This window comes from Gekko japonicus, unplaced genomic scaffold (assembly GCF_001447785.1).
Source record: "Gekko japonicus isolate JY-2015 unplaced genomic scaffold, Gekko_japonicus_V1.1 scaffold204, whole genome shotgun sequence".
NCBI lineage: Eukaryota > Metazoa > Chordata > Lepidosauria > Squamata > Gekkonidae > Gekko > Gekko japonicus.
Window position 1 is genome coordinate 254,664 of NW_015159716.1, and position 27,748 is coordinate 282,411.

Sequence of the window (27,748 nt, forward strand, 5' to 3'; positions counted from 1 at the left end):
TAGAGCAAATCGCAGCCCTCTGCCACCTTTCAAAGGAGGGAGCTCTGCGGCTTGGATATCCTTCTGCTGAAGGTTTAGTGCCTCTCTTGCAACAACTGGCTTACCTGTGGAAGCTCACCTGCCAGGCAGTGCTGGAAAAGGTACACAAAAACAGTATTGTTCTAGAGTTAACATTCAAATACGTCTGGCTGCCTTCCCAGAGGAGGGATCATACAAGTTTCTACTATGCATGAAGGGGCACACACATGAAGCTGCCTTATACTGAATCAGACCATTCAGGCTCTGGCTCAGTGGTAGAGCATCTGCTTGGCATGCAGAACGTCCCAGGTTCAATCCCCAGTATCTCCAGTTAAAAGATCTGGCTGTGGGTGATGTGAAAGACCCCTGCCTGAGACCCTGGAAAGCCACTGCTTGCCTGAAATAGACAATAATGACTTGGATGGGCCAAAGGTCTGATTCAGTATAAGGAAGCTTCATGTATTCATGTGTTGGTCCATGGAAGAAGAATAAGAAGAGACTGGATTTATACCCTGCCCTTCACTTGGAGTCTCAGAGTGGCTTACGATCTCCTTCTCTTCCTCTCCCCACAACAGACACCCTGTGAGGTAGGTGGGGCTGAGAGATCTCTTTCGAGGACTGCTCTTGAGAGAACAACTCTGAGAGAACTTGTGACTGACCCAAGGTCACACCAGCAGCTGCATGTGGAGGAATGAGGGATTGAACCCAGTTCCCCCAGATTAGAGTCTGCATTCTTAACCACTACACTAAAGTCAGTGCTGTCTACTCAGACTGGCAAGCAGCTCTCCAGGGTCTCTGGCAGAGAGTCTTTCATATCCCCAGTCTTTTTAAACTGGAGACGTTGGCGACTGAACCTGGGACCTTCTGCATGCAAAGCAGAGGCTCTACCACTGAAAGTCACACACCACTGACAGATATTCCTTCTGTCAGCAGAAATTTCCAGGGGATCCAAGCCAATCTACAGATGCCATTTTTCTGCAGATGTAACAAGGAGGAATAAAGCAGATAGTAAAACTTTTCTAATACTTGTATGTGCATTCTGGCCTGGGAAAATCCTACTTGCTAAACTCTTTGTTGTCGTTCAGCCGCACAGTCAAGTCCAACTATTCACATCCCCATGGACCACATCATGCCAGACCCTCCTGTCTTCCACCATCCTCTGGAGTTTGCTCAATTTCATGTTTGTTGCATTGGTAACACTGTCTGACCATCTCATCCTTTGCTGTCCTCTTCTTCTATTACCTTCAGTCTTTCCCAGCATCAGGGTCTTCTCCAGTGAGCGCTCACTTCTCATTTGGTGGCCAAAGTAAACTCTTTAGCGAACTTTACTCGATCATACAGCAGCATTTGACACAGTCGACCATGATCTACTGACCCACCGTCTTGCCGACACCAGAGTCCGTGGGGTAGCCTTGCAATGGTTTACCTCATTCCTCTGCAGTTGGGGACAGAGGGTGGCACTGGGAGAGACAGTGTCCCCAAGGCACCCGCTAGTGTGTGGGGTTCCTCAAATGGGCACTTTTCTCCCCAATGTTATTTAACATCTATATGTGCCCCCTTGCCCAGCTGGCGTGGAGTTTCAGGCTGGGATGCTGATGACACCCAGCTATTTCTGTTGATGGGTGGCCGACCAGACACCGTTCTCGTGAATTTAGCCGAGGGTTTGGAGGCCATGGTAGGGTGGTTAAAGCTGTCAGTTGAAACAGAATCCTGGTAAGATGGAGGTTCTATGGCTGGGTGGGGAGCCACAGTTGGGATGCCAACTCCCAAGTGCCCCTAACACCAGCATCGACCATTAGGAGTCTGGGCATGACTCTAGACACCTCCTTATCAATGCGAAGGCTGCCAGGCTGGCGTTTCTCCAACTGTGTCAGGTCAGGCAACCGATTCCCTACCTGTCTCACTCTGACCTAGAAACAGTAATCCATGCAATGGTCACCTCTAGGATAGACTACTGTAACTCACTCTACGTGGGCCTACCCTTGAGGCTGACCCGGAAGCTCCATCTGATCCAGAATGTGGCCGTATGGGTCCTTACGGGGATCCCTCAGATGGCACACATCCAACCTGTGCTGTGCGAGCTCTACACTGGCTTCTGGTAGAGCACCAGATCAGGTTCAAGGGGCTGTTTTTGACCTTTAAGACCCTTAGTGGTCAGGGACCCACATACCTTCGGGACTGCCTCTCTCAGTATGCCCCCAGAAGAATGTCACGCTTGGGGAGTAAGAACCTCCTGGTGGTCCCCCAGCCTGAGAGAGATCTGGCTGTCCTCGATCAGGGCCAGGGCTTTTTCAACCCTGGCCCCCACCTGGCGAAACTCGCTGCCAGAGAACATCCATGCCCTGTGGGATTTGTTACTTTTCCACAGGTCATGTAAGGCAGAGATTTTTGTGAACTAGGTAGTAATTCATTCTACCAGTCATTCTATCAAAGAAACTGGGTCCCACCATAGAGATGTAAAATTTCCAGAAAGTTTAAAGTCATAGGGGAACCCCCTCCGTGTTTTTTTCCCCAGGCCTTCACATCTCTACCTAGGATTGCCACTCCCGGTTGGAAAATTCCTGGAGATTAGGCAAGAGGTGGAGGAGACGGTGGGGTTTGGGGAAGGGAGGGACCTCATCTGTTATTTGGAGATCAGTTTTAAATCCAGGAGGTCTCCAGGCCCCAACTGAAGGCCCCGACCTATTAGAGTTGCCAACCACCAGGTGGGGCCTGGAGAGCTCCCAGAATTTGAACTGATCTCCAGACTATAGAGATCAGTTCCCCTGCAGGAAATGTTTGCTTTGACAGGAGGACTCTATGGAATTTCAGAGGTCCCTCCCCTCTCCAGACTCTATCCCCCCAAATCTCCAGGAATTTCCCAACTTGGAGCTGGCAATCCTATCTTTATCCTACCATGATAGAAACAAAAAGCACACTTTCCCCATGGACTTTTATCTGTTTACAGGTATTGTGTCACTATATATTTATCATTTATACTAAGTTTTAAAGACATAAACAATTACAGAAGCACAGTGGATAATCCCTGTCTGAAGAGGCATATCCAGGACACTTGCTGGTGGGCACTGGGGGATAGTGCAGGATTAGGGAAAACCTGGAGGGTCTAGGATTACTGCCAGCATGCCTGAAGGTCACAGATGGATAATCCGTGGAAGGTAGGGCCAGCAGAAGGCATGTCACACTTACAGGTGGACACAGGGATCAAAGGAGAGCAAATTCTTAGTAACTGCTATGAAAACCCTGCATCCCATCTATACTACTACTCCGTCTCACCAGTGGTTCTACATACGGCAAGTTGAGAACCACCTGACTCGAGTCCACTTCCGTGCATCTAAATAAGTGGACTGTAATCCACAGAAGCCTTCACTGCTGGAATAAAATGTTATTGTCTTTAATGTACCACAAGACTCCTGTTTATTTTCCCATCTTGTGATCACATGAGCGGCTCCGGCACCTATTGGCTAATGCCTGGTCATAAGCAACTGTCTCTTCCTCCCTTTCTTCCCTCCCCTCCCCCTCCACGTCTGAGCCCTCTTGAAAAAGGTCAAGATCGTAGGTAGCTGCAGCCCTGCCGTTCCACACAGAAAAATCCACACCACAGCAGTGTAACACCTTTTTACTAGGACCCATTATATCATTTAAAGAATTATTTGAAGCGACTGGATACAGTTATACCACAACAGCAGGTACACTCAGCCAGTCTTTTAACATGAGAATTAGGGTGAGGCGGGGAGAACAGGTGAGAACCTTTCACAAGGACCAGCAACACCACTGCAGAGCCAGACGTCCCCTGACTGTTTTCCTTCTATGGCTCCAAACCCTGCCTCACCCCCAAATTCACTTAACCCATTCTTTGCCTTGCCCAGCACAGCAATTCCCCCACCACACAGCTCATCCTTCTCCCACTGGGTAGAAACAGGGTTACATGGAGCAAACGCTCGTCTATCCTCGAGCATAAATTATTATTTTCCAAGGCCTTCAAAAAGGAGAACCCAAAAGATGTCAGAAAGAGGGGAAAGGGTTTACCGCTGGGGACTAAAGACAGCGCAAGATGCAAAGGGAAACGTAGAACCGGGGGTGGGGACAGGCAGGATTTCCTATTGTTTTTCCTACTCCACAAGCAATGGAATAAGTAGTCTACAAAAGCTGTGGCACCTTTCCTTCCTTTCCTTAAAAAGCCCCAAGGGCAAGACAGACAACAGTTAGGGATACTCTGGGCCTTAAACAGCCTTCTGCTGCAAGGAGTTCCTGGCAACTCCACGGTTCTCTCATAGTGCAAAAGGAAAGCTGAGGCAACATCTGTACAACATTTTACGTGGCTTGTAAATAATGCAGCAAATACAAACTCCATCTCAGAGAGACGCTCGGGAGCGTCCTCTAATCCAACTGCAGGCCTCCCCTTTACCGCCAAGGACACGGATTTAGGAAAGGAGAGCGACCCCCTTTTATTTGCCATGCTGGGCAGATGGATCTCCAGTTGCTGTCAGCAGGCGCCTCCTTTTCCCTCCCCGCGAGTGGAGCAGTCAGAAGGGCAGCCCACCAATTCCAGGCACAGCCGACAGACCCAGGCTGTGAAGCGTCGCTCAGTTGAGCAGCTTTAGCTTCCCAGTCACCTGATTCACCATCTCTTCTTCTCCCATAATGGCAAGAACTGTATGGGACCCAGCCGGAATCTGAAACAGAGAAGCCGTGACATAGCTGGTACAAACAGTGCGTAGCTTTTCCTTTGGGGAAAAAAGGGACTGGAAACTAAGATTCCAGGCATGATTCAAGGTGCTGTTCTTGACATACAAATTCCTAAACAGTCTGGGACGCGGGTAGTCACAAGGCCACGAGAAGCTGCCGAGGAAATGAGATCTTCTCTGGAGACCCTTCTCTGGGTGTCCTTCCCTTCTGAGGTCAGGCAGGAGACCGATAGGGCCTTTTCTGTGGTGGCGCCCCGCTTTTAGAATTCCTACCCCAAGAAGCTCTACCTGCTACAACCTGTGATATCATTTAGACACCAGGCTAAGTCCACTTTCGTTTTCCCAAACTTTAAATAGTAATTAGTTCTATAGTCTGTATGGGTGATGATTTCTTTTTCTTTGGTTCTTATATTGATCTTTTTCAGGGCTTTTTTGTGTAGTGGTGCTCACCAGGGCCAGCACCTTGGAGAGGGGATCTCCCAAGTTGGGGGGGGGGGGGGAATTGGTGGGAATTGGTGCAGCCTAATATATGAGTACTAGCACTTTTTTTTAGACTCAAAAAAGCAGTGATCTTTTTGGATTTAATGATATTTCATGAGTATATTATTATACCATAACGTTTTGGAAAGCTGCTTTGAGGACTCTCCGGAGTGGAAAGATGAGGTATAAATCTTTTAAAAACAAATACAGTGGGAGTTGTAGGTGGGAGTAGCTTCATCTTGACCTAAATGTTCTTCAAGAATGGGATTGTAGCAACATATGCAACTGCTTTTGAATCAGGAGAGGATTAGAGCGGTACTGCTTTGCACTGAATAGAGCCCAAAATTAATTTGGGAAAACAATTCAAGTTCTTCTTACTAAAAATTTCCCTGTAAGAGATTAAAGAATAATCTAATTAAAAAACGCAAATTTGAATTCCATAAAAATTTGCCCAAATATTAAGTGTGCTTCACTCATAGCTAATTACTACGAGCGTAGGATCAGCAAGGCTGAAATTTTATGACGGGCTGCAAAACACAGGACTAAGTATCAGTTCGGAAGGCCCAACAGAAAGCTTTGGAAGACAGAACCTGACCAGCAACTTTGCAGCTGTGAGATTATGCTTTGTTTGGAGCCTTTTTCAGTCTACATTTCCAGCACTTCTACCTCCGATGTACCTGGACAGCACACTGTCATTTTGCCTGACTATTCTGGCTTCAGTACATGCAATGAAATCCCCTGATTTTTCGGGACAGACTTACGCATGCTGAATCCGGAATGTACATGTGTTGTCCGATTTAGACAAAACAGCATGTGCACACACCAAGATGTTTGTGCGCAGTGTGCTCCCATGGTATGAGCACCAGAAACAGCTGCTGAAAAAGGCTCAGATCACAGATGTACAGCTATGACTTCGGTAGGAAGTGAGCCACATTGTCAAAATACTTTGGGGAGGGGCTCTGGCTCAGTGGTAAAGCATTTGTTTGGCATGCCAAAGGTTCCAGGTTCAATCCCCAGCATCTCCAGCCTTTAAAAAAAACGACTGTGGGCAGTAGGTGATGTAGAGAGCCACTGCCAGTCTGAGTGGATAATACTGACCCTGATGGACCAAGGGTCTGATTCACTATAAGGCAGTTTCATGTGTTCATCCCAACATTTATACAAGAGAGCTGAAAACCTGTGGGCGGTTTCTGGCTCAGAAATCAGAAGGGAGACTCCCAGTGGACAGATGGTACAACCGCTGCCTTCAGAACAGATCTTCAGCTCTTCCACTCCTTTCGCCCCAGTATCCTGTGAATCCCAACCTTCCTCTCCCAGTTTGAAGGCAAACAGAATGTTCCATATTCCAAATTTTGCTCTCCCACCAGTTTTGCAGCTGGAACAAAGAGCAGGCAAGTATACGCAAAAGAACCCAGTGCGTCTCATCCATCACTGCAGAAGAATTCCAAATCTTCCTTTTATCTACTTATGAGATACACAGAGACCTACAAGACCCAAGATGCATTAGCCTGGTCCCAAATGACGTACCCCAGTCAGGGCCGGCTCCAGGTTCTTTTGTACACGAGGCAAGGCTACCTTCTGGCGCCCCACCCTGCACCCACCAATTACGGGGTTGCCAACATCCAGGCAGGACCTGGAGAGAAGGAAGACTTTCCTTGCACTGAAAAAAATCACCTGCTTAAGGCTGGGGTGGGGGCTGTCTTCCCAGTCCCGGAGTTGTCTTCCCAGTCCCAGAGACGCCGCCCCCCCCGGGGGGGGGGAGGTGACCCAGGGTGGGGAGTCTGTTCCCAGGAGCCGCCATGTCACTCTGGGGGCTGCAGCAGAGTCCTCCATTAGAAACCTGGCATCCTCCCTCGCCTTCCTCAGCCCTGGCACGCCTGCTGCTGGGTGCTCCCGCGGCGGAGGCCAGGCCAGTTGGCTGCCGTTTCTGGTGCCCGCATTCCCCGGGGCTCCCAGCAGGCAAGCCTGCCCTGCGGTCTGAGCGCCCACCCCCACCCTGTGGACACACAGGTGCGGGAGGCCAGCCACCTCCAGGATATGGCCGAGTGTGCCCGCTTCCCTTGGAGCACCAGCCCAGCTCCTGGCCGCTTGCCGGCCGCACCTTCAGGCAAGCCAGGGCAATGCAAGGCGCAGCGCTGGGGAAGAGATGCGGCCGGTCGGCTGGCTGACGACGCGCGCCGCGGCCAGAGGAGGCCCCTTTTGGGGGCAGCCGGGGAGAAGTTCATGTCCCAACTCCACGGCTGAAGTTGCCACAGGGAGAAGGGACGGGCGGAGGAAGAGACCCACTCCGAGGCACCCTTCTCCCATGATGGTCCCGTCCACCGAGGCCGAGCAGGCAGGGCAGAGGGGCGCCCTTGCCCGCCCGCCTTCTTCTCTCTCTCCCTCCGGGGCAGGGCGCCACCGCTGCACTTCTCCCTCCTTCCTCCACTCCCCTCCCTCCTTCCCTCAGCGCCGGAGCCCGAAGATGGCGCTGTGCAGGGAGCGGGCCCGGGACTCGCTCAGAAGAACCCAGCAGAACCAGCGTTTTACAGAGGAGGGCAGGAAGGTCTGGGAGGGCAGCAATGTGTGCACTACACTTTTGGCGGGGGGGGGGGGCTTTTGGCAGTTTGCCGCCCCTATCCAGGACCTGCTCTAGGCGAAAGCCTAGTTCACCTAGCGGGTGGGTTGGCCCTGACCCCAGTCAGAATACAGGCCTGTTCCAGAACAGCCAGCAGGCTTACCTGAGTCCTCCCTGCATCTTGCACTAAGTACGTTGGCAGTTCCAGGCTCAAAGCCAAGGCGTGCAGCTCTAGCAACTGGTCAGTGTTGGATCCCTGAAGCACCACTTTTTTTGCACTGAAAAGGGCAAAGCAAGCTGGGATATAAGATCAGCTTTACCGTCCCAAAACTCACAGATCATTCCAAAAAACACTGCCCAGAACAAACAAACTCTGGAGAACCTTAATTCCATTTTACAGAGAAGCAACACAGAGGTCACCGTACAACCTAATTTCACATCTTGTGGCCTATACAGAGAACAGCGCAGTAGCCGTGTTTTTTTGTTTTGTTTGTTTAATGTGTTTGATGACTGTTATTGAAGGAGTGAGGATAGAGCTATCACAGCTTGGGCATCTAGGACTTCTATGCTTGTGCATGGGTCCCCAACTTTTTTGTGTCTGTGGGCTGTAAGGAACAGAGGTTGTAGGACCTAGCCTTGCATGTTCATTATATTCAGCTGTGAGATTTTGTTATGGGGGAGAATCGTCCTTGTAAACCTCCCTAATCTTTTTACAAGCCAGAAGGGTTAATTAGGGAGTTGAATTCTTATCAGCTGGCAGGCGAACAGACCTAAGAAGAGGGAGCTACTGTTGTTAGGCACTCTCTCATTAGGCTTCACAGGGTGGGGCCGGCTATACTCTGGGCTGAAATGATCCAGTTTCTCCTACCTGATAATGGACTGTTTTAAGGAATTGGCCTCACAGAAGTGAGTTATTGTTTTCATTGGTCCTGTCACCTGGCTTTTTATTGTTTATTTGCCGTTGCTTGTTATGATTGGATGTATCCTGCTTTGCTTACGTCCCTTCTACTACAACTAAATTTTCAAGTTTTCTTTTTTAAACCTTGTCTTCAGAATTTATTTTGCTGAGTGACTGCATTTATCTACATAAGCGAACCCCAAGGTCTTTGGGACCAGACATGGTGGCAGTGGTCTTAGAATATAATTGGCAGCACCAGCAGCGTTCTGTGATAAGATTTTTTTGTTGTTGTTTTTAAGAAAGCAGGGCAATAAGCAAGGTTTTTTTCTCCCTTTTTTCCCTTATTTTTTTTTTTTTTAAAGAGGATGAATCAGAATGAGACGTTGGTGGTTCCCACTGATGAACTTTATTTTGGAGCTCACATGATGAATGCGCTGGGAGCCTCTGGAGGTCACACAATGTTTCCTGAGAGGCTCTATGGTGCATAGTTACTCTTTGAAGACTCTCTGAGAGCTGTTAAGGGATGTGTTCTGGATCATAATGAAGCTACCCCTACACGAAAGGAAGTCTTGTGTTTAGAAAATGATCCATTATTGCAAGGTCAGACACAGACTGGCGACCGGGCAGAGCGTTCTCCCTTACAGCATATATCAGCACAGGATGGTGCCCAGATGGTTGGAAAAACCTTACTGACCCCGAGCCAGCATGCAGCTGCTCAGGATGGAGGAACTGTAGGGGCAGTCCTGAGGGAGCTACAAGACCAACAAGGAGCACCATCAGCTGGACAGGACCCAGTTCAACAACTCTGCACCCTGATGACACAGGTATTGGGGCAGAATGCCCAGCAAATGGCCTTGTTCCAAATGCATTTGACTCATAGGTGGACTAAAATTGATTCCCTGAATTTAATAATGGGGAAGAACGGACCTAATGAGAGAGTGAATAACCACAGTAGCTCCCTCTTCTTAGGTCCGTTCGCCTGCCGTCCGGCGGCCAGCTGATAAGAATTCAACTCCCTAATTAACCCTTCTGGCTTGTAAAAAGATTATGGGAGGTTTACAAGGACGATTCTCCCCCATAACAAAATCTCACAGCTGAATATAATGAACATGCAAGGCTTGGTCCTACAACCTCTGTTCCTTACATGGGCAACTTTGGAATTCTGACAAAGGGCAGTGGGCAAAATCACAAAATGGCTGCCACAGGAGGTGGGGCCATCCACAAAACATCAGGGATCAAGGTTATATGCACTCTAACAGTAACACTTCAGCATTTCAGGCAGAAGCTCTGTTTAACAGGATTCCTTTAAATCTGCACAGCCAATCAGAAACCCTGCTGGGGAAAAGCCTCACCTAGCTCCACCCACTTCCTAAAAGCGGCTGGCAGGCCCCAGGAAAGGTGTCAGGGGGCAGCACTGCAACTGTCGGGGCACCCCGTTGGGGACCCCTGTGCTGGTGCCTAAGAATCTGAAATATTTCTGACTTCTGTGCAGGATGGAGAGATCTTAACATCTGAAAGTTGTAAACATTTCCCCAGCCTCTGTGGAGGAAGCTACAGGTATGGAAGTCTGGCTACCACTAGCCCCATAAGCCAACTCAGCAGGCACCAGGCTGAAATGTAGCCAGCATGCAGAATCAGGTTAGGCAGGATTGGAAGCCTAAGACAAGGGACCTGTAGGGGACATAGCTGGCTCAGTCAAGCTAGCAAAGGGTCAGAACGCCAGATTCACTTGACCATACTACAGGTCAGCTCCCAGGGGAATCCAGAGGGGGCTTGAGAACCCCATCCAAGGGTCACCTCTTGAGTACAGCCCCTACTCTGCCACTTTCAAAAAGCTGTGCGATATCCTGGTTGACTTAGTGCATACCATGTGACTTGATGGTCGATGGCACAGCACATGCTTTGCACGCAAAGCCCCCCCCCCCCCGTTCAACCTCTGGCAGATCTCAGGAAGCAGGTGTTGGTAAAGACCTTTCCAAGTCAGAGACCAAGACTGTCCAATCGTCTGGTGCAGGAGTCCTCAACCTTTTTGAGTCTTTGGGCACCTTCGGAAGTCTGACACAGTGTGGTTGGTGCCGCCACAGAATGGCTGCTACAAAAGGGTTACTGCTGACAGTGAAGACAGCCATGAAATGTCTGCCGCACCTCCTTCAGTCACACAGTGAAGATCCTTGTGGTGTGATACCACCTGATGCCAAAGCAATGTTCTTAAAAATCGACACAGCCAATCAAATCTCCAGTGGCTGATCAGAAGACATGCTGGGCAGAAGCCCCACCTGGCCCTGCCCGATTTCTAAAAACATTTGGAGGGCACCAGGAGAAGTGCCGGCAGGAACTCAGCTGCCTATGAGCACCACGTTGGGGACCCCTGGTCTACTGAGATATTGTTGGGTATTACAAGTTGAAAACACTCAGTATATCTGGGGTTAAATGTTTGTTTATGTTACTCACAGGAAGTCACATGTTTTTCATGTAACCAATGTTCTTTAGCTGTAGTATACCCAAGAATTTTCTCCCTGATCTAGGAATTTGATTGGGACTAAAGTGTCAAGGTGTATTAGCATTTTATGGCTCTCTTCCCGTCTTTGTTTGGTGTTCTGAAGAAGAAGAAGAGTAGCCATAATCTCTCTCTTCTAGTTTTGCCTTTGTAGAGTAAGGATGTAGCAGATTTTGCTCTGTTGTTATTTTCATCCCAGTTACCCTTCCCATGCTAGAATTTAGTAAAAACTTTATATTTTAATCACACATGGACTCTGAGTCTTCTGGAGGATGGGGGCCATTTCTAGCCGAGGCCCACCTGTTGCTGTCTTACCCATGCTCCTCCCATTGGCTAAGAATGTCCTTGTGAGTAGACTTCTCCTGCATCAGCTGGAAAAGGCCAATGGCTGCATGCCCCACCTGAGCAGCTATCTGCAATGAGAAATATCAAATTGAGAAAAGCCATGGTATGGCTTTTGCCAAAGCAAAGAGCCTGGCAACAACCAAGACACAGCCGCTGAAGGAGGTAACCCCCCATCTTGTAACGACAACTTAGCTTAGCTTATCATTCAGGCCAATATCCCAACCAAACTCAGCTTGTATGCATCAGTCAGCACCTTTGTCAGTCGCGGCTGAATCTGAGTTGTTCTCCTGTATTCCCTCAAATGCCTTTTCAATATTTAGCCCCAAAAGAGGAGAACTGAATGAAGAGCCCCCTAATGATCCAAAGGCCTCTTTTCCTTGCTTTCCCTTTGGGCCCAGATCAGTTTTCTGAATCACATAAGCAAGTCAGCCATTGAAGCCATGATCCCGGCGGGAGTTTTACCTTTCCGGTTCCCATGGAGAGCTCCATGTTCACCACAAAGACCATCTTGAAGTAACAGCTGTCTTGGGCTTCATCTTCTTCCTGGAAAGAGAGTTTCAGCAGACCCCTTCCACTGTAGCCACTTGCCTCAGTTGCAGCTTCATGTAGGGGTTAGATAGCCAGACTAGGATCTGGGAATCCCAGGTTCGAATTCCCACTCAACCATGGAAGCTTGCTGGGTAACTTTGGGCTAGTCACACACTCTCAGCATAGCCTACCTACCTCACGGGGCTGTTGTTATAAGGATAACATGGTGGAGGAGAGACTGTTGCACGCCTCATTGGGGAGCAAAGCTATGCATGGTGGAGTTATTCAGAGAGTGTTTTTAATACTGACGCTTAATTGTTTTTGAGGGGACAGGTAGATCTGTTCATTCTGGACAGCTAGATTTGTTCATTCTGGTGGTTTTTAATTGTATATTATTTCTCTTTATTATCACTGTAACCCACATTGAGTACAGTTTTGGAGAAAGATGGACTAAAATGCTGTAAATAAACCACATTTTATTACTAGGAACAAGCATTCAAGATAGGCTAGCTTGCTTGACATCTAGTCCTACTTGAATTCAGTCACTGAAAGGATTAGATCTATGCAGGGCTTTTTTTGTAGAAAAAGCCCAGCAGGAACACATTAGCATGATAGGCCACACCCAACAGCAGAAATTCATTAGCATATTAGGCCACACCCTGACATCACAGCTCATTAGCATATTAGGCCACGCCCCCATGCCTTCCCTTGGCTTGGACAGGCCGGGTAAGGCACGGGGAGGCATTTAAATGCCTCCCTGATCCTTCCAGGGGCCCCTCTGGCCCGCCCGCCTCAGAGTCGCTGGGGGGAGGGTCGCTCTCCAGGTCTTTCCTCTGTAGCCACGCTTGCACAGAGGTTTTGGCTGTAGGCATGGGCGTGGCCAACTCAGAAGCCAGCCGGAACTCCGTTCCTGTGTGTTCCTGCCCAAAAATAGCCCTGGATCTATGGACTGATCACCAGACTACGCTATTGATTGATGGCCGCCATCATTTAATAATAGGTCTACTTTTAGTATCATTTATTGTTTATAGCATTTTTTAATGCTGTAATGTTTTTAGATAATTTTAAGATTGTTTAAATTGTTATTGGTGTGTCTATTCCTTATGTAAGCCGCCCTGAGCTGGCCTTGGCTGGGAGGGCGGGGTATAAATTTGAAAAATAAACATAAATAAATAAGCTGTGTGCGTGAGCGGCTGCTCATTAACACAGGAAACCCCGCTCAGCAGCAATCTGGAGCCGCACTCAAAGTCTTCCAGTGTCCATTTTAAGATTACAGCAGCTACATTCTGCTCAGGATGTGAACTGCTCCGCTCAGTGGGGGGGGGGGAATAGAGGGAACATTGGTTACAGTCCCATTTTATCACCTGATTCTCACTTCATTCTCCTGCATGTGTAAACCAGGCCTCAGGGGATTCTCCCAGGGTGTTGGTGTTTTTTTAAGGAGAAAGGGGAGAGGAAAGGCATTCAGGCATTCCTTAGTCTCCTTTGGATTTCAGCAGTTCAAGGAGTACATCAGCTCTTCCCTTGGGTTAGGATAAGATAGCTGAAGGGCAGCAGTCAACTCAGCTTCTCAGCTGGAATATTTAACACAGGACTGAGATCTGGGATCCAGGCTGCACCTAACCTCTTATTCAGAGGCCTAACATATTATAGCATGACTCCCCTGGCTCCTTGATGCTTCCTCCCCAGTCTGAGCTTTTCAGAAATGGAGAGGGAAGAAGAGTGTTATATTTATTGCCGATATACAAGGTGGATAATGTAAGAACAGAAGGCCCTGTCTTTCCATAAACGGCAAGGCTTATACATTATGATGTATAGCTTACACAGCCTTGCCATTTATGGAGAACAACAGAACTATTCGTTTACACAGCCTTGCCATTTATGGAGAACAGAACTATTCAGCTTAAGTAACATTCCATAAAGACAGACTGCCAGTTTTTCTTTTGTGCCCCTTCCCCTTGAAAGAAAGCACAATCACAAGTAAGCATACATTTGAGTAATGCGTTCATTCTTCTCTACTTGCCATGGCTGGAATTAAACATGCTCCTTGGGGCAGGGATCTGTCTATTTCAGTTTACAAAATTCATGGCCCTGTATTAATATTATGTATTCAGCACACAGACTGATCAGGAGCACAGCTGGCAAGTAAACAGCTTAATATATTACCAAGAGTTCTCAGGCCTCATTCACATATGCAGGAGACTGAGACGATAAAACAGAAGGCACCACTGAGATCATGCTGATGTATCCCATTAAACTGTAATCCTGTGCGTTAAAATCTTCCTGTAGAAAAGCAGGTAAAGTGTGTGTGTGGAAGGGATAAGAACCTACCTCTATGCTAGACTAGGTTTTTATTTGCACTCTACTCTTTATATTTTCCAAGCCATTCTACCACCTCATTCTCCTGGATTATCTCATAAGGGCATATGTGCATCTTTTAGAACTTTATTTATTTTCTTTCTATCTGGAGAACGCAAGTCCAGCACTGTTTTCAAAAGCACATCGCACAAGTAATGCTCTCGATTTTCTGTTCATCAGCAGTGTTCTGTATGAACCAACACAATGTTCTGTTAGAAACCAAAACATAACGTGGCTTCCGGTCTGGCTCCCGCGAAAGGCAGACGCATCCTTGGGTCGCTCCCGAGGGGCGTCTCGCCCGAGAAACCAAAACATAACGTGATAACTATATATAGCTATATATAGTTCCATATATATATGGAAAAGAAGAATATTGGATTAAGTACATGAAAAATAGTAGTAGGCAAAGAACAATCAGAAGTAAGCTTCCTTTGCCTGTTCTATGCAAAGACAGCATTTTATATTTTTATTGGAGGTAGCTATTCACAATAATAGCCAGTCGCAGAACCTCTGCTCCCCAATACTCTGCACATGTTCCACAGGGCTGTCTTACAAAGGCTCCTAGAGCTAGGCCCATGAAGTCTCTGCAACTGAGGAAGGATTTGCAGCGGTGGCATTTGAAGCCTAATTTGATGAACAGAAAAGACACAGAGACTAAGGTCGGGGAGAAGAACAGGCCAGGATGCGAGTGCCGGCAGGACCAGAAAGAAAATGAGCAGAGGAATTCGGAGCACCTACCTGGGAATCGAGGCCGCTACCGAAATAAAGCTGCGCGGCTGCTTCAGCGGATCGACCACCGGTGAGAGCCAGAGCCTGCGGGAAGAGGCGATCGTAAGCAGTGAACCCACAGCCGACCCTCCGTGCCCGCGCGTAGAGTCGACCCCCATCCACACGTGCAAGTTCGACCCACCCGCCGCGCTTCAGCCTCCGGGATCCCCAGTTCCAACAGCGGCGCTACTAGGGTCTCGTCTACATCGAACCCCCAACCCAGAGGTTGCGACTCCATTCTTAGCAGCTGGCGGCGCTCTCTTCTCCTATTGGCTTCCGTTGACGACACCCGCCCAATCAGATCCACCCGCCCATCGCGTCATTGCCCGGGGACCAATAACTTTGCCCGTTTCAGGGACTGGAACCAGTCGCCGAGCCCGCCGTCCAGAGCTTTGCGCCTTTTATCTTTCTGGTCCCACAATTCCAAAATCATTAATCTCCCAGTCCTGAATCCCTACCCGTGTGGCATTTTCGCACGTGACGAAACACGCGTTTGAGCCACAGCCCTACTTGCATGCAAGCAATGGAGTCGTTTTCACACGAGCCTCGTTTTCGCTTAAATGCTGCGATTGTCAAACCTTCCTGGACCAGAATGCACATCTGAATAACAAACGCCAGATAACAAAATCTCATAGAAATCTCCGTCATTCCTGGCTCCAGTTCCAGCTGACAGCTCGCCACCTCCCAGCTATCAATTCTTTTAATGTAAATTTATTTGAAATATTTATATCCTGCACTTTCTGTGTTAACATATCTACGTTGTGACTTGCCACATAATTTAAGAGCTTAAAACAATTACAATTAAAGCTCATCAGTGCGCCGTGGCCTTGCACACTGTAAAACGGAAGGAGGGTGGGCATTTGTATATATTGTAGTCTCTATAGGAGCCAATTGGGGTGGGTTGAAAGGGGGGATTTAAAACATAGCGAATAAAGAAACCCAAAATGACATAAGGGAGCTCGTGAAGATGGTAAGGATGCTGGTAATGCAGGATAGAAAGTGGAAGAGCGCCATTTTTAGAACGAATTCCGGAGGTGGCCTAAGACATTTTAGTGTTTCTACAAATCCAGTTGGTGCCCCCTCGTGGGTAAAAACCAACGCGACCTATTTCCAAGTAACTATGCATAGGATTGCACTGCAAAATAAATGGCAACTTGTTGACCCCTGAAATTTGCCGTGTGAGAAAAGTCCCGTCGCCCTGCCTAATGGGCGGCTTGTTTCTAACCTGTGTAGGCATTATATTTAGGGCTACAATCCTGCCGCAGCCTCAGCCATCCTATTGATGACCGGTTAATGCAAATCCAGATGTGAAATTCAGCAGACTCTCCCCCACACACATATCCTTTGCTTCTTGGCTCCCTTAAATTTGCCAGGTTACAGTGGGGGGCTGGAGCATGGTCAAAGGGGATATGATGCATTAACCTTGCTGAAGTGAAGGAAGTTTGGCTCTGTGCCTCAGGGAGAGATTGCCTGGGAATCCCATGGAGGAGGAAAGGTAAGGGGTTTCCAGCTCTGGATTGGGAACTGACAGGCGATTCGGAGAAGGTGACTTGCAGGCCCGTAGCCAGAATTTTTTAAACTCGGGGTCCCTTAAATAAGTCAGGGGGCACCCTGTGCATACCCCCCCCACACACACACACACAATCCAAGCAACCCGCCTCCCGGGGGGAAAGCCAGCAGTCTGCAGTCTGGACACACACGCCACTGGGTCCTTTCCATCCCCAACAGAGGGAGTCACTGCCTCCTATTCCCCCCTCATGCCAATACAGCCAGCCTATCAGCCCCCAGGCAGTGCTCACCCATTCCCCAGCCCCACATCCTTTGCCTACCGCCAACGCTCCCTCTAAGCTGTGGAGTCTTGTGAGCAAGAATTCTACTTTCTGAGCGACTGGCATTAAAGTTGTGAGCGAGCGACTTGGCTACTGCATGAACTAGTTTGCTCTGGAGCCAACCTTCCTGAGCTAAGACAAAAATGTGTGAGCCGGAGGCTAAAAAACACTGCCTGCCGCTGCTGTTGGATGCCCCCGGCCACTGGAGCCAGGCTCCCCACTTGCTCTGTCTGCCACTATCTTCCCACTGGCACGATGAGCTGGGACACTGAGCACAGAGGTGAGCCCAGCTGACAAGAGAGCGGGCGTGGCTGGCAAGAAGGCACCGCTGCAGCTAGTGACAAGCACCATAGACAAAATTTAAAAACTGGAAGTCAGGGGGCCTTGGTGGTAAGTCAGGGGGCTGGGCCCCAAGAGGCCCCACTGTAGCTATGGGCCTGGTGCCTTGGGAGGGCGGAGTCTGGGGAGGGAAGTCGGCAGGAATGTGATTCCACATACAGAGTCCACCCTCCAAACTTGCCATTTCCTCCAGGGAACCTGATACCTGTAGTCAGGAGATCAGTTATAATTCCGAGAGAACACCAGGCCCCACCTGGAGACTGGCAAACCTAATTGCAATATTCATACAATACATTGTATAGAGAATGCTACAGGGTCATTTGGTGGAGTCCCCATCACAACCTAAGGGACTCTAGGTTTGGCCTCCCTCCCTTGACAAACTACTTCCTTCATGTCAAAAATGAATTTCTGTTCTCTGGACCCCAGGGTTTAATTTTGCCATACACTACGTGCTGCAGGTCTTCCTTTCTTCAGCCCTTGACCACATTTTCAGCCCACTACTTTCCTAATCTCATTTTTTGTAGCCACTCTGTCTCTAAACCAGTTTCCTAATCGGATTGTCAGATTTGGTCTGATTATCATCATAGGGATGCCACCCTCTAGATCATGGGACCCTGGGATCTCCCGAAATTACAGCTTGCTTGGGAGGGTGGAAATGTCCAGGAATTTCCCAAAATGAAGCTGGCAACCCCCTCCCCCATTTATTTATTTATTAGATTTATACCTTGCCCTCCCCGAAGGCTCAGGGCGACGAACAAGATGGCATGAATGCCAACATTAAAACAGATAAAAACAGGATAAAACAATATAATTCAATCAAATAAAATATTGGTGCTCTAGATATCACGTCAATCATTTATCCCAAGATGGAGTTAATCCCAAACCAATGTATGTTCCAGTAGCACTGTCATCCCTTCTCAATCCAGGGTCATCTCACACCCCGATGGTACCCACATGGATGGTGGTGGGGGGTGCGATGATGTAGTAGTAACGAAGGTGGAATAGTGGTGGTGGCGGCTCCTACTCAAAAGCCTGGCGGAAGAGCTCCATCTTACAGGCCCTGCGGAACTGCGAAAGGTCCCGCAGGGCCCGGATCTCCTCCGGGAGCTCATTCCACCAGGTAGGAGCCGCCACCGAGAAAGCCTTGGCCCTAGTAGCAGCAAATTTGATGTCCCTGTGGCCTGGAATAACCAGGAGATATTGACTCCCCGACCGCAGTGCCGTTCGGGCAGTGGACCCAGCAACCCTACTTGTTACTTCCATTCTTGCAGAATGCCACAGCCCAGCTATTACAAAATCAACAACTGCTGTAGACGTGCCTTCTCCGTTGTGCCTTCTCACCTTATAAAACGGCCCACCTGAGGAGGTCAGGAAGGCTCCCCCTCTCCTGGCTTTCCGCAAATTGTGCAAAACTGAATTATTTAAGAGGGCTTTTCTATCCAGGCAATAAAGTTGCACAGTTCTAAATGATTCACAGTTACTTGGATGAATTGTTAGGGACTGTGGTCTATACCGCCATGTGTAGCTTGTTGAAACTGCTATGGAATTTTACGTCACTTAATTCTTGTTATGATTTGCTTCAGTTCTGTTTTTAGACTTCTGGTTGGTTCTGCAACCCGACTCCTATTGATTGTATTGACACACTCTGTGTAATCCGCCTTGTGTCCTAGTGAGAAAGGCAGACTATATATGACATAAATTAAAATAAATTTTAAAATGTTCCATGTCCTTTTCTGTCTTCCTTTGTCCTCCTGGCTGAGATTATCTTGCTGGGGATCCTGGAACCTCCATCCTACCTTGTCTGCTGCTATATGTGCCTGCAGTGACACACACTTTAGTCATTGAGAATCATGTTTCTGAACACAGTGCAATCCGTATTGTGTAAGCTGAACATGGAGAGAAGGCCTTTTATGGGAAATCCTATTACTTAAGTGACATGTGGGTAGAAAGGCTACCCAAAGTAAAACTGATACTTGCCCCACAGTACATCGGTCTAAAAACACAAACAGAGCAGAGGTCCATCAGTGGCTATTAGCCACAAGATATAGATAGGACTGGAGCTGCGGTGGCTCAAGTGGTTAAGATGCTGAACTGCAGGCTGTGGAAGGTCAGTAGTTCAGCAGTTCGAGATCTGAGTGCCGCATGACGGAGTGAGCTCCCGTCTCTAGTTCCAGCTCCTGCCAACCTAGCAGTTTGAAAGCAAGAAATTGAAAGTAGATAAATAGGTACCACTTCGGTGGGAAGGTAACAGCATTCCGTGAGCCTCAGTGTTTAGTCATGCCGGCCACATGACCATGGAAACGTCTTCAGACAACACTGGCTCTTCGGCTTTGAAATTGAGATGAGTACCGCGACCCTAGAGTCAGATTCGACTGGCTTTCGAGCAAGGGAACCTTTACCTTTTTACCTATAGATAGGAACTCTTGGTCTGGGTCAAGTGATGCTCTGTTGGTACTGGGGGGGGGACAGTGGGAGGGCTTCTAGTGTCCTGGCCCCACTGCTGGACCTCCTGATGGCTCCTGGTATTTTTGGCCACTCTGTCACAGAGTGTTAGACTGGATGGGCCATTGGCCTGATCCAACATTGGCATCTCTTATGTTCTTATGCTCTACATGTGCTACACGCCTGAGAGCTTTACCCTGGGACACATCTGCATTGGTGATTTATGACAAATCGATTGGGACACAAGGGACCCCGTAACATACGCTTTAGCTTTGCATTCTGCCATTCACATCAAATACGCAAAGACAATATTAGAACCAAAGGTTAGGAAGATAAAGTGAGGGGGGGGGAGAGAATGAATGTAACTAAGACACAAGAAGAAAAGTATCATCGTTTTACACAATAGATTCAGTTTTTCCTTTATATGTTTTACATGTATAGACAAGAACCTTGGCATTTGATTAACCAGGCTACTTGCATTTTTTTTGGCATATGCTCTCTGGACTACAGATTTGCACACTGGTTGGTCATATGAGTCTGCTAGTTCAATATTTTTTGGGGGTGATTTCATTTTACCTTTGCAGGAACATTGTTATGCAGGTACAGTATTTGAACACTGAGATACATATCAGGTTAAAAGGTTGTTTGCATCATGATCAGCAGACACAGTTCACAGGAATCCAATCCTGGGGTAGCCTCAAAAGATTCTAAACAGATTTGTGCAGCAATATCCCTTCTGTTTCTGGAGGGGGGGGAAGACTCTCATAGTTGCATAGATTCCAATCCAATAGCCTCTTTGTCCAGATGGCAAGCAAATTCGTGGAGCTCAGGTTAAAAAAGTCAGAGGAAGCCCACATGGGTGCCACACATCCCTGAAGACATACAGAGGAAACAGCATTGTCGTTTTCATCAGGCTCATGAGCAGCAAGTAACTTTTTTGTTGGGCACGAGTCACGACCTGTCAACCGGGCCACTGAAATCCTAGCCAGGGCGTATCTTGCAAGCCAGACTCAACAAAGAGATGGGGGGAAGCTCAATCCAGCACTGTTGCTGTGCCTCTACAGCAAAAGGCACCGGGGCTTAACGTGAAGGAATTGGGTGAGAGATGTCATTGGATTTCCTGACTACAAGGTTCCGAAGAAGCTGTTGGGAGGTGGATGGGAATCAGGACTACAGGTGGGTTCCCCCATGCTGTTCTTGCCATCAGAATTGCTATTGTCTCCAAGCTGCTATCAGAGGTAGAAGGAGAAGACCAATATAGGTATGTTCTTGGGGAAGGGGAAGTACATTGTTGATAAACTGTGCAGTGGAAAAGGTGGAACTCTCCTCCCCACATCCCTTCCCATCCTTCCGCATTGCTGCAGTCACGATCCGATTTGAAACCTCTAACAAAATTTGGATCATGAATCTCCCATCATGTAACCTACAGTTTGGCTGTTCAGGAGCCATTTGATCGCTTTGAAGCAGCAATGGTCCCAGTGCAGTTCTGGAAGCATGGGCAGCCCTTGGGCATCTCAAATGCAGCTTAGCCAGCAAGACAATAATATATTTTACATGCAGAATGTTTCATGTTCAGTCCCACTCCCCAGCATCTCCAGTTCAGAGAACATAAGAAGAACCCTTCCTTTCCAGTGGTCCATCGAGTCCAGCATCCTGTTTCACACAGCAGCCAGAACAGTTACCAAAGCAGGCCTTCTCTTGGCACTGCCTCCTAGCATTGGTATACAGAGGTTCCCTATCTCCCTTTAGTTCCCATAGCTAGCAGCCACTGACAGACATCTCCTCCATAAATACGTCTAATTCCATCTCAAAGCCATCAGTGCCTGTGGCCATTGATATGTCCACTGGCAGTGAATTCCACAATCTAATTATTTGTTGAGTAAAGCATTTCCTTTTGTCTGTCCTGAATCTATTGTCCATCGACGTCACTGGCTCGGGTAGTCGATGATGTGAAAGACCGCTATATGAAACCCTGGAGAACCATTATGCGTCAGCCAGTGAATGTAGGCCTTGATTGACCAATGGTTTCAATTTTCATGCGTTCAGCACTGATGTACTGTGCATGTGCCTTGTTGCCTACCACCTGTTGTGATGCCTGAACTGCCACAACTTGTGATTTTAACTCAAGACTTTTTAGCTAGTTTGTTGTAACCGTCATTTGGTCTAATTGTTATTTGTACTTGGGAAATTTGAATTCAAAATCCATATTTTGTTTTAGAACTCATCTACCAGGGCATAGAGATGGCAGTAGAGGGAAGGTCTCCTCCCTGCTGGGTGGCAAGAGAGAAGCAAGAAACAGATCCATTGGGGTTTATGCACAGACTTATATTTGTTACTTCACTCCTGGTAGACGTACCAAAGTTTGTTGCCCAGGCCATTTAAACAAACTACAGTTTACCTTGATGTCTGCAAGCAGGGTCTTAGGCTCAGTTCCAGGCAATGGGATGGGGGAAAGTTGCCTACCTGAGATCTTGGGAAGCTGCTGCCCATCTAGGGTTGCCAGCTCTGAGTTGGAAACTTCCTCGAGATTAGGGGGTGGAGCCTGGGGATGGTGAGGTCTGGGGAGGACAGGGACCTCAACGGGGTATACTGCCATAGAGTCCACCCTCCAAAGAGCCATTTTCTCCAAGGGGATTGTTCTTTGTCACCTGGAGATCAGTTTTAATTCTGGAAGATCTCCAGGCACCACCTGGAGGTTGGCAACGTTATATCCACCAAGTGCAGTCTACACAGGCCAAAGATCTGAGGCCACGCATTGAATCCTGTGAGGCCCTTCAAGAAGGCTGGTTGCCCTGGATTCGAAGGCTCAAAAGCCTTGCAAACTGGTTTGGATGCAGAGTTGATAATAAAGGTGCCAGTCCTAGTCCCAGTCCATCTGGGACTAGGAAGAAGGCATTGCTGGCTGGAGGCTGTTATTTCCCAAGCAGTCCTGAGCCTCAGCATCAGCGGCGGTGACAAGGCTGCAGCTTAATTTCTAAAATGCATGGTAACTTGTGCATTTCAGACTTTTCAGCTCCAGCCTTGTCCCTTCCCCAGGCGCATGCGGTGTTGAATGGAGTATATGAGGCAGATGATCGGCAGGCCCCTGTGACTGGCACAGTTTTCAAGGGCTGATGAGGGGAGAGAAGGGAAGGGAAGGAGCTGATATTTCAGTGTTCCCATCCACAGCACAGTGGCGAAGGAAATGTTAAGATTTTATTAAGGGCTCTACAACAGCGGAAACAAACCAAGGTACAAACACGGAGTCTATACTGACAAGTAGGCCATCATGGTTAGGTTAGTACCAGTTTTATGAAGTACTAACTTTCACATTAAGAAACCCGAAACTAGAGCACCAATCGGGTCAGAATAAGGGATGAGGTACGACATGTGCCACAGAGTCACAAGATTTCTCACAAAATTATACAAGATCAGCCAAGTGTGGGAAGGCTCAGACCATGGGTGAAGACAAGTGTAATTCTTTTAACAGTGGGGGCTGCTCACTGCATTCAGTCCAAATATCCCTTTCCTCTGCAAAGTCAAGTTCTGGAGGGAGAAACAGTTTTGTAAATTTGAAGCAAAAACTGGCTGTACAGAGGTCTGCTTGGGTGCTCCCTTGTGATATCACCACAAGCCTCTTCCCATTCTCCAAAGCAGTCAAAGTAAAGTTTTTAAAAGGATAGAAAATGAAGCAATGCTTTATGTTAAACAAGTGAATAACCTGCTGTGACGGACTGTGCTGTAAAAGCTCATAAGTGCTGTGTAAACATGTGAAGGACTGTGATGGGTTAATGCCTCACAGAGCCAGAGCGCCTTGAGTGACAGGCTGCTCAAAGGGATTTCATTGGTTAGTGTCAGGAGTTGAGCAGAAAGACTTGGGAACTGACTGCTGAAGAGAACTCAGTTTAGCTGTGACTGAGAACAGTTTAACACTGACTGAGGACTGGGAAGGTAGGCAAGGAGGAGTGGGAGGATCGGTGAAGACCCCCATTCAGGACAGAAAAAGGGATAGATCTTCTAGTTAGATAAGTGAAAAGGACAGCTCAAAGACTGGAGTGATCCCTGGTGTGTTTAGAAAAGAAACTTGGGTACTTGGTAGTATATCCCTGCCTTCTGAAACCTGAAGAGTCAGATAAACTCAAGAAAGTGAACTGAACTGTTTAGGAAACACTGAAACCAAGGCTTCTAATCTCAAAGATTCTAAGACTGTGTGAAAAGCTTAAGAACTCTCACTTACTGGAAACATACAAACTGGAGTTTGTGATTATAATAAATCACCTTGGAGTTATATTGGATTCACCACAGACATTTTACCCCTGATTTCACCTGAACTTTTCCCCTCTACGTTGAATAAAACATTTTGTTTATTTTTGAACTTTAAAAAGCCTCTCGTGTGCCATTTTCAGAAGTTTAAGTTAAAGAGGGTGATCTTGTCTCTTCCCTCAAGTTCCTGGGCTGAGCCAGCATCAGAATATAATACTGTCATTGCCCCACCTCTTGTGGGCAGCAGATGAGCATCCCGATGTTACATCACCCCCTGAGGACTGAGATTCCATCACCTGTCCCCATCACAGTCCCAGCTGGTCGTGGCAAAGAGCAGTAGGATCAGGATACGTTGGTGACTAAGTACTGAGCCAGGGGTGCTGAAGGCATCTCTCAGCTGGTGCCCTTCTTGCTGGTGCATACTCCAGCATTGGCAGGAGAAAGTTGGTAAATGGGGCTGCCTGGTTCTTCGGCCACTGGTATTTATCAGTGAGGAGATGATACAAGTCGTAGGAGGAGATCCTAGATAGCCGCAGAAGGGCACCTGCCAATCAAGACAGAAAACATTGACTGCATCATTCTTTAAAGAATAGAGAGATGCCACGTCTTCTATGTAAATATAAATAAATAATAAAAATAATACATAAAAGCACAACTGGTGTGTGTAAAGTGCTGTCAAGTCACAACCCCAGGAAAGTGGCTGTCAAGGCAAGTGAGAAAAAGCAGGATAGAAAATAATAAAATAATCACAATACAGACTAATACGGACACAGCCCTCACAACACATTCAAAATCTAACTCCAATATCCATAAAAAGTTAGTCTAGCAAAATGTAAACAATCCTAGATGAGCACATGATTGTCAGAAGAGCTTGGTCAGTAGGATTAGTCTCTAAAGGCTCACTTGAAACAAAACCCACCAACACAATGTCTTGAAGCTAGCTAGAGAAAGTGCCTCATGTACCTCTTCTGGCAGATCAAGGGTAGGGGCAACCACTAAGAAGGCAGCTGAACTGACAGAGGCCAGAAGTACTTCTCTGAAGGCATGATCTACAGCAGGAGAAGTTGGGTAGACATCAATTGGTGCATGCATGTGCCTATGCAGGAAATGGGCCACATTCCTCTTGATTGTGACCAAGTATGGTGAAGTGTTTACAGTGTCATATTAGGGCTGGGGGAGACCCAGATTTGAATCCCTGCTCAACTGCGGAAATTTGTTGGCTGACCTTGAACTGGACATACACTCTTAGCTTAAGCTACCTCACAGTGGTGCTGTGAGGACAGAGGATGTGTGCTATCCTAAGAGATAATTTTGCCAGCCAAATTTAAAATTGAAGGCTTCCAGCCGGGTAGAAAAGAGGACTGGTTTGCTACCACTATAAATATTAATACAGTGTTCATGGAAAGCATTTAAACCAGCATAATACAGAAGGCTTTTGCACCTAGTTAAAGACGACAGAGACTAGCTTGCTCCTAATATAAACACTTGAAATGGAACCAGAAGATAATCTGAATAAAGAAGTTAAGCATTGGTTTGCTCCTAACATAACACTGAACCATATCAAGAGGCCAACACCTTTCAATACAATAGGATTACTCCTGAGGAAGACTGGGACGAAATGAGCTTATATCCGGGTGCTCATTGAGAACGATGGACTTTTCCTTGTAATATTGTAAAGTTTTATTTATAATGTAATATGATCTTTACTAAATGTCCTAGTCATTCATATCACAGTGTTTGCTTGTTTGCTGTATTCCCTATATGGATACCTGTGATCCCTTCTTGGTTTTTTCAACCTCCAGGGGGTGGCTGGAGACCTCCTGGGATTGCAACTGATCTCCAGGTGACAGAGATCAGTTCACCTGGAGAAAATGGCTGCTTTGGGAGGTTGAATCCATGGCGTTCTACCCCACTGGAGTCCATCCCCTCCCTGAACTCTGTCCTCCTCAGGCTCCATCCCCCAAATCTCCAGGTAATTCCCAACCCAGAGCTGGCAACCCTACCCATACTGATCCCTACAGTTCTTTGGTTTCCTGTTGAGCTAAACATGTGAGCCATGTGACAGACACACAGACATAATGAGGCTTTGCTCATTCCACTATCACACCAGGCAAATGCAGAATTTAACATGGCATGTGACAGGAAGGGCATTTCATGCAACTGCACACACTCATTTGCAAATGAGTCCCATCCTCATGTTCACATTCTCACCTTTTCTGCTGAAGAAGCCCGATGCCTGCTTCCAGAACAAAGCAATCTGGGGTGGAATTTTGCCTAGAAGTTCAATGATCCGAGCCACGTGATCTAAAACGGACGGAAAGCAAGGTGCCAGGTGTAATTCTGCAAGCATCTGTATTTCCTTCAACAGAGTCACAGAAGACAATCTAGATTCTGCCTTACCGTCATCTCTAGAGAAATACCGTCCAGCCTGAGGTTCAAAGAGATGTTCTCCGGTTGCCAGCTCAAAAGCCTGCAACATGAAACAGGCCTCGAGTCAGTGAGCTACGAGCCCAAGTAGACCTGGCATCCAAACAAGGTCTACAGAAATATCTCTAGAAACTTAAGTGAGGTGTTTGAATTCCCAGTTCCAATCTGCGAAGCAGGAGCTCAGAGTGATGAAAGTACTGGACAAAGGACACTTGGATTCAAATCCCATCTCAGCCACAAAGCTATTGGGACAGTCATTCTCACACAGCCTCGCCTACCTCACAGGGTTGTTGTGAGGACAAAATGGACGAGGGAAGAACAATGTACGCTTCCTTGGGCTCCTCAAAGGAAGGACAAGATACAAAACATGACAGCTGTTTGCCTGTAGCAAAACCTGTATCCCTTAAAGAGTACGTGAATCTGAGAGATCTCTTTGCATAAGGTGCATGGAATCAGAGGGGTACTCCGCACTTCTTCCTGCAAGCTCAGCTTCTTTTAAAAATCTCCCCTGGCATGCTTTGCCTCTGCCACAAATTTAACTATTTGTTAATCACCTGTCACATTTTTACTCTGCCCTTTCTCCAAAGAATAAAAGGCAGCAACTGTGGTTCTCAGGTGTTTTGGGACGGCTCAAAGATACATGGTGAATGTCATGGCTGAATGGAAATTTGAGTCCCGATTCTTGCCAAACCAGTAGGCCATGCCAGATTTGAAATGACCAGGGGTGTTTCATACTTTTTAACGCACAAGGATTGTAAGACTTCTACCTTGGGGACGGAAAGTGCCATCAAGTTGCTGGCCTTAGGGTGACCCCCAAAGGGTTTTCAAGGCAAGAGATGAATTTTGGTGATTTGCTACTGCTTGCCTCCAGGGCTATTTTTGGGCAGGAACGCACAGGAACGGAGTTCTGGCTGGCTTCCAAGTTGGCCACACCCAGCAGGAACTCATTAGCATAATAGGCCACACCCAACAGCAGAAACTCATTAGGATTGGCTACATTAGGGGTGTGTGGCCTAACATGCAAAGGAGTTCCTGCTACAAAAAAGCCCTGGGTAAACAGAATAAGAAGCAAGAGGTGGGTGTGGCTGGATGAGCACACTTCTGGTAACATGGGGGTGCGGCCTAATATGCCAATGAGTTGTGCTGTCAAGGGTGTGGCCTAATATGCTAATGGGTTTCTGCTGTTGGGTGTGGCCTGTTATGCTAATGAGTTCCTGCTGGGCTTTTTCTACAAAAAGAGCCCTGCTTGCCTCTGTGTAGCAACCCTGGATTGCCTTGGTGGTCTCCCACCCAAGCGTGTATTAATGCAGCCGCTTCAAGTTTTGAGTTCTTCTA

At 47.6% G+C, this 27,748-nt stretch overlaps 2 protein-coding genes across 2 annotated transcripts; both read right to left on the minus strand.

Annotated features, from left to right (window-relative positions):
• Positions 1-3,829: 3,829 nt before the first annotated feature.
• LOC107114409 (probable peptidyl-tRNA hydrolase 2) lies at positions 3,830-15,440 on the minus strand. Its single transcript, XM_015415917.1, has 6 exons — positions 15,277-15,440; positions 15,105-15,179; positions 11,943-12,023; positions 11,451-11,548; positions 7,904-8,018; positions 3,830-4,691 (listed from the first exon to the last, which is right to left on the minus strand). Exons 1-6 carry the CDS (start codon positions 15,370-15,372, stop codon positions 4,602-4,604), a joined length of 555 nt encoding a protein of 184 aa, XP_015271403.1. The 5' UTR covers positions 15,373-15,440; the 3' UTR covers positions 3,830-4,601.
• Positions 15,441-24,218: 8,778 nt separating this feature from the next.
• On the minus strand, positions 24,219-26,518 carry LOC107113602 (SRSF protein kinase 3-like). Its single transcript, XM_015414983.1, has 3 exons — positions 26,387-26,518; positions 26,198-26,290; positions 24,219-24,530 (listed from the first exon to the last, which is right to left on the minus strand). Exons 1-3 carry the CDS (start codon positions 26,463-26,465, stop codon positions 24,346-24,348), a joined length of 357 nt encoding a protein of 118 aa, XP_015270469.1. The 5' UTR covers positions 26,466-26,518; the 3' UTR covers positions 24,219-24,345.
• Positions 26,519-27,748: the final 1,230 nt, after the last annotated feature.

What these genes read in the sequence shown, in the direction of transcription:
- LOC107114409 (XM_015415917.1), bottom strand. Translation starts at nt 15,372, where the DNA reads ATGGAGTCGCAACCTCTGGGTTGGGGGTTCGATGTAGACGAGACCCTA. An exon ending in GTAGCGGCCTCGATTCCCAG is followed by an intron (nt 12,024 to 15,104) that starts GTAGGTGCTCCG and finishes CTCTCTTTCCAG; the next exon opens with GAAGAAGATGAAGCCCAAGA. An exon ending in AAGATGCAGGGAGGACTCAG is followed by an intron (nt 4,692 to 7,903) that starts GTAAGCCTGCTG and finishes TCTCTGTTTCAG; the next exon opens with ATTCCGGCTGGGTCCCATAC.
- LOC107113602 (XM_015414983.1), bottom strand. Translation starts at nt 26,465, where the DNA reads ATGTTGCAGGCTTTTGAGCTGGCAACCGGAGAACATCTCTTTGAACCT. An exon ending in GTATTTCTCTAGAGATGACG is followed by an intron (nt 26,291 to 26,386) that starts GTAAGGCAGAAT and finishes CGTCCGTTTTAG; the next exon opens with ATCACGTGGCTCGGATCATT. An exon ending in GGGCTTCTTCAGCAGAAAAG is followed by an intron (nt 24,531 to 26,197) that starts GTGAGAATGTGA and finishes CTTGATTGGCAG; the next exon opens with GTGCCCTTCTGCGGCTATCT.